This window comes from Phoenix dactylifera, chromosome 1 (assembly GCF_051530095.1).
Source record: "Phoenix dactylifera cultivar Ajwa chromosome 1, Ajwa_hap1_PhDact_Kaust_v1.1, whole genome shotgun sequence".
Taxonomy (NCBI): domain Eukaryota; kingdom Viridiplantae; phylum Streptophyta; class Magnoliopsida; order Arecales; family Arecaceae; genus Phoenix; species Phoenix dactylifera.
The window spans coordinates 42,841,049-42,847,048 of record NC_143190.1 but is presented as its reverse complement, the minus strand read 5'-3'; the positions used below and the strand labels follow the sequence as shown (position 1 = coordinate 42,847,048).

Sequence of the window (6,000 nt, the reverse complement as noted above, 5' to 3'; positions counted from 1 at the left end):
GGTTACAGGATGTGTGTTGGAGAATTAGGACTTAGTTTGGTATCCATGTTTGATCAAGTATTTATTCTGAAAAAAGTTTGATTACGTGATCAATCTGTTCTTGAATTTTAAAATTCCCATGGAGATATGGCATATATTCTAGGGATTTACCCTAGAGAGTGATGGCCATATCACAATCTCAACCCAAGTAGCAAGTTTGGAGTATGACATACATGGCAATGACCAAAACATCTACCGTTTGCTTTTAAGAATACTATGGACAATTAATGAAATTTTAATTATATCCTTTTCGTATTTTCAGTCTTAAAAGAGAAATTAGAATTCAATTTATACTAGTCTAGCTCGCTCGCTCTCTCTCTCTCTCTCAAGTTAAGGTTTTGATATATGAATTGCTGTTTTCACCAAAAAAAAAAAGAAGGTTTTGATTATTTGAGTTTTAGAAATAGCTAAATTTATTTAAATAGAAATTAGTTTTGCAGTAATAAAGAAGGTAAAAGATATTTTTGGAAAGAAAAGGATAGATTGAATTAGAATAGAATATTCTTCAAGGCCAAAAATATCTGTTTTGGAATAGATATTTGTCAATAGACATATCAGGTATTGCTTTCTAAAACTAATTTTCAGAGACGAGGAGAAAGAATTTTCAGAGACGAGGAGAAAGAATTAGAAGCTTTCCTTTTCTTTCATTTTTGTCTCATAAAAAAACCGGTTAACTTTCCATGAATAAATTCCAACGAGGAGGAGGACACCCTTGCGCTCTCTCTCTCTCGCTCTCTCTCTCTCTCTCGGTAATATAAGATACCTCCAGGATAAGGAACGATTCCTCGTCAGTTGATGAAGTGCAAGCCAACAATCATATATAGACGAATCTAACTTCGAAAAAAGAGAGGAGAGAGCTTTCATATTGAAAGAGATAGGTATGCTAAATATAATTGACAGAGGGTACACATTGACAGAAAGAGCTGATATTATGTGAAATTGTGTATTTTGATTTTTTTGGATGTATTCGGATACGTGTTGTTTGAAAAACTCGTTAAAAAAAAAAAAAGAAAGAAAAAAAAAAAGGAAGAAAGAAAAAAAAAGAAAGATAGGTATGCTGAATATGCGAGAGAGAGAGAGAGAGAGAGAGAGAGAGAGAGAGAGAGAGAGAGGTCATTGGAATTGAAATGGCGGATCCTGCCCAGCTGACATCAAGAAAAGTCTGTCGATTTGGTCCCCTTCCCTTCTCTACCTCACTCTCTCAATATCTCTCTGCAAACGAAACGTCACCTCGTGGTCTGCCTTCCATCGTACCGTCCGGATAGAGAGAAGGACCACGCACGCAAAATATAGCCCCTTAGACTCCACCCGCTTGCTGGAAAATGGAGAGACTCTCTCTCTTTCTGGACAACCAGAGGTTCCATCGACGGGACTTTTGGCTCTTCCGCTGCTGTATTCTATCTTCCAAGAAAGAAACAACGTGAGAGCGAGGGAAGGGAGATTTTCTGGGATGTCGTTTTCTTGGGTTGGAGGGAGGGAGGGAGAGAGGAGAGAGAAGTCTGGGCTATTTTGGCTTTTCTGCAGAACCTGGCCATAATATTGGGGAAACTAATTTCTCCTAATATTATACATTGATAAAGTAGAGGATGAAGGTAGGGTTTGAGGGAAGGGAAAGAAAGAGAGAGAGTGACCAAGCACCCAAACCAATCTTTGGTGAGGATGGTGGTGGTGGTGGTGCAATAGTTGCAGCAATGATAACAACGCCGAAGTTACCGGACCGCCAGCCCACCATGACCGTCGAGGGGGCGGCAGCGGATCAGGAGATCATATCGTGGTTCGAAGGGTTGGCCGAGAACGCGGGGATGGTCCAGACGCAGACGCTCCGCCGCATCATCGAGCTCAACCACCGCACCGAGTACCTCCAGAAGTGGCTCGGCCGCGACCTCCGGGTCCAAGACCTGGACCCCGCCGCGCTGGAGTCCCTCTTCAGCTCCTCCGTCCCTCTCGCCTCCCATGCCGACCACGAGCCCTACATCCAGAGGATCGCCGATGGGGATACATCTCCCCTCCTCACCCAGGAGCCCATCACCATGCTCTCCCTCAGGTTTGCACCAATCATCCTTCCCTCTCTTCCACCCTCTGTCTTTATTAATGTTCCATCTTCTGTTTTTGTATATTAGTATTCTGTTGGATCTCTTTCAAGTCAACTCAGTTTTTTGTTTTTTAATTTCTTTACAAGAATGAAAGCAATGATATAAGCTCCCTACTCCTCTTCAATCAATTAAATACCAACCCATATAAGTTTGCCTTCGTTGTCCATGACTTGGGTTTTACTCTCCCTTATAATGTTCGTCCTATTTTTTCTCTGTTGTTTATAATGCTCGTCCTATTTTTTCTCTGTTGTTTCTTATGTTTGTTTATCAAACCATTATATTGTTCTGGTCTCGCATGTGGTAATGCTATAAATGACATTGCATGCAGTTCAGGAACCACCGATGGGAGGCCCAAGCAGGTGCCCTTCACGCGCTTCTCCTCTCAGTCAACTCTTCAAATCTTTAGATTGGGAGCTGCCTATAGATCAAGGCATGCAACTTCAACAAGAAAGCATTGTCTTTCTTTCTAAAGAACAGAATATCTATTGCTTGTTTTTTTTCCTGAACCTGTGACATCTTATAATAGCACGCTGAAAAACCTTGTTTGTTATTCCCCACCGGACGAACTCCACAGGGTGTTTCCCGTAAGGGCTGGAGGAAGGATTCTGGAGTTCATCTACAGCAGCAAGCAGTTCCAGACAAAGGGAGGCCTCACGGTTGGCACGGCAACCACCCACTACTTCGCGAGCGAGGAGTTCAAGACCAAGCAAAAGAGCACCAAGTCCTTCACCTGCAGTCCCTACGAGGTGATCGCGGGGGAAGACTACAAGCAATCCACCTACTGTCACCTCCTCCTCGGCCTCGCCTTCAGCGACCAGGTCGAGATCATTGCCTCCACCTTCGCCTACAGCATCGTCCAGGCCTTCATCGCCTTTGAAGAGCTGTGGGAGGAGCTGTGCGAGGACCTCAGGGAAGGGACCCTCAGCACCAAGCTCACTTCGCCCGAGATGAGGAGGGCGGTGATGGACTGCCTCACCCCCAATGCTTCTCTGGCTTCCAAGATCGAGAAGAAGTGCAGACAGCTCGAAGAATCGAACTGGAGCAACCTGATACCTAATCTGTGGCCAAACGCCAAGTACATCTACTCCATTATGACAGGGTCGATGCAGCCTTACCTGAAGAAGTTAAGGCACTATGCTGGGGACTTGGCATTGGTTTGTGCGGACTATGGGTCCACTGAGAGCTGGATTGGGGTGAATTTGGAACCATCTGATGCCCCGGAGAGGGTGACTTTTACGGTGATTCCCACTTTCTCTTATTTTGAGTTTATCCCTCTCTACACACGGAAGGAGCGAGACCACAGCACTTCGGCGGTCACTGATGACTTTGCGGAGCGTGAGCCATTGCCGCTGTCCCAAGTTAAGGTTGGGCAGCAGTATGAGGTTGTCCTCACCACTTTCACGGGTACCCCTCTCCCTCTCGCCCTTTTCTCTATCCCACACAAGCCCACAATAAAAAGAGAAGTATCACATTAGTAACTTGTCTGACTTGCTTTTTTTTCTTTTTCTTTTTTTTTTTCTTGGTAAAAACGGCAATTCATATAGCTCTAACATAAACACATCCCGCCAAATCTGAAGAAAATAAAAAGTACAATGGCAGCCGAAGCTCTACTGTGGACGTCCATAGGAGCTCTCTAGAATGCCGTGTTGCGAACACCAACATGTTATGTCTGGCTTAGAAAGGGAGGAGGTTGAGTGCCATGGCCTAGGAAGAATTAATACTTTCTGTCTCACAATGTAACATAATATTAGACTTTTGAGTACGTGTGCAGTGCATTGGTGTACTCCAGGCGCATGCATGAGATCAAAGTTTCCTGCCGGAGCTCAGAGGAGAGTGGGATCTGTTTTTCCAACCAGAATCCTCTGCTGCGGCCCGCACACCATGCTGTGTGCATCTTTGGATAGCCGCCATCATCAGATGGCCATCAAACAATGCATGTCATGTATGACACAGCACATGCTCATGGACTTCCTTGTTTGATCGATCGTTGTCTATCTACGGTGTCTCACTCTCGCACCGTAGACGATCCATGCATGGTTTTTCTTCTTTTATTTTTGTCCTTCTGAGGTTACCATGAGCTTTGTACCTTGGGAATGAGATATCGTGAGGCATGTGTTCTTGCGTCTAGTTTGATGAATCTTCCATGTCATGTTTTATCTCTTTTGATTCCGTTGTAGGCTTGTGCGGCTCCCATCCCGTGACTCGTGCTCTCAAAAGGCTATGTCTCCACGCAATAAAGTTAATACATGCAGTATGTATTAACTGCCCAATCAAATAGGCCTTCTTCTGCATCATACTATTATATCAATAGGGACAATAGAAAAAAGCTTGGGCTGCTGAATCCGAATTTTGTTTAGTAACATATATATCATTTTGTCATTATAACAATAGGAGAGATTTCTCAAAATAAAAAAAAAAAAAAGATATTTATATTAGGTATATCAAGATTACTGTTTTCGTTAATTTCATATTCTCAAGTTCTTAAGTTTGGTATCTTAAACAACTTCTCTGCATTGATATTGGTGTTGAAAACATTAAATCCAGTCTAGAGACTTGAGACTCATGGTTCCTTGAGTTGAGACCTGCCTGTCTCAAAAAAGATGATTAATAATTGAGATAGTGACGATAGCGCCCAAGCCTCTTCCATTCGACCAACCAGGATGTACTCTGTTTATCTATACCAAGGCCATCATGCATGTTTTGTGGTTCTCCTCTTCCCATATATCTAGCTAGCTATACTTGTCTCTCACCCTTCAAAATTAAAAAAATGACGTATTATTGGGATAGGTCAATAACAAATTTGGTGAGGCAACCGTGTTCCTGCATTATTTGTACTCGTTCCTGCCGCCGGCCCACCTTCATTTGTCGTTAGTTACTTATATAAGGTAACTTCCAATCCACAGAATCTTATGTACTCCCTAATTGGTGACCCCCTATCTAGCTAGATTGTACTGTCTTCCATCCTCCTTTGTACTGAGGGTTTTCTACGTTTGCAAGCTAATGACAGGATATCTCATCTTTTTTCACGGTAGTAATTAAGATTCATCCCATCCTTAAACAAGGTACACACTGACGCTAAGAAGACCCCTTTCAGGCCTCTACAGGTATAGGCTTGGAGACGTGGTGGAGGTAGCGGGATTTTACAAAGGGGCACCCAAATTAACGTTTATTTGCAGGCGGAAGCTAATATTGACCGTGAACATCGACAAGAACACCGAGAGGGACCTGCAGATAGTGGTGGAGAAAGGGTCCAGGCTCCTGAGACAGACCAGGGCCGAGCTGGTCGACTTCACCAGCCATGCAGACCTTGCAGTGCATCCAGGCCACTACGTGATCTTCTGGGAGGTCAAAGGCGAGGCCGAGGACAGCGTCCTCAACGCATGCAGCCGGGAAATGGATGCGGCTTTCGCAGACCGTGGCTACGTGGTCTCGAGGAAAACTGGGTCGATCGGGCCCTTGGAGCTCCGAATTGTGGAGAGCGGGACGTTCCGGAGGATACTGGAGTACTACATTGACCATGGTGCTGCCATGAGCCAGTTCAAGACCCCCAGGTGCACCACCAACCAGGTGCTGCTGGGGATCCTGGACCGGTGCACCGTCAGGCGCTTCCGGAGCACTGCCTATGGGTGACTGATCATTGTCATCCCTCCTAGTGTAGCTTTTGAATCACTACTTAGCATGCTTAACTCAGTTGCTAGATGATTTGTGTGTGTGTATAATATAATATAATATTATATATATATATATATATATATATATATATATATATATATATATATATATATATATATATAGTATGTATGTATGCATATGTATATGTATATATGAGGACCTTTATTAGTGTGCAATGTACAGATCTTTAAAGACG

General features: G+C 43.8%; 1 protein-coding gene across 2 annotated transcripts; it reads left to right on the top strand.

The window, feature by feature from the left end:
• The first annotated feature begins 1,356 nt into the window (after positions 1-1,356).
• On the top strand, positions 1,357-5,831 carry LOC103723981 (indole-3-acetic acid-amido synthetase GH3.10-like). Of its 2 annotated transcripts, none has more exons than XM_039125735.3 (4): positions 1,357-2,083; positions 2,461-2,562; positions 2,707-3,536; positions 3,904-4,141. In XM_039125735.3, exons 1-4 carry the CDS (start codon positions 1,626-1,628, stop codon positions 4,110-4,112), a joined length of 1,599 nt encoding a protein of 532 aa, XP_038981663.3. In that variant the 5' UTR covers positions 1,357-1,625; the 3' UTR covers positions 4,113-4,141. The 2 variants fall into 2 exon arrangements, with proteins under 2 accessions (XP_038981663.3, XP_008813311.5); XM_008815089.6 differs by lacking the exon at positions 3,904-4,141 and adding an exon at positions 5,227-5,831 and having other exon boundaries at positions 1,361-2,083.
• The last annotated feature ends 169 nt before the right edge of the window (positions 5,832-6,000 follow it).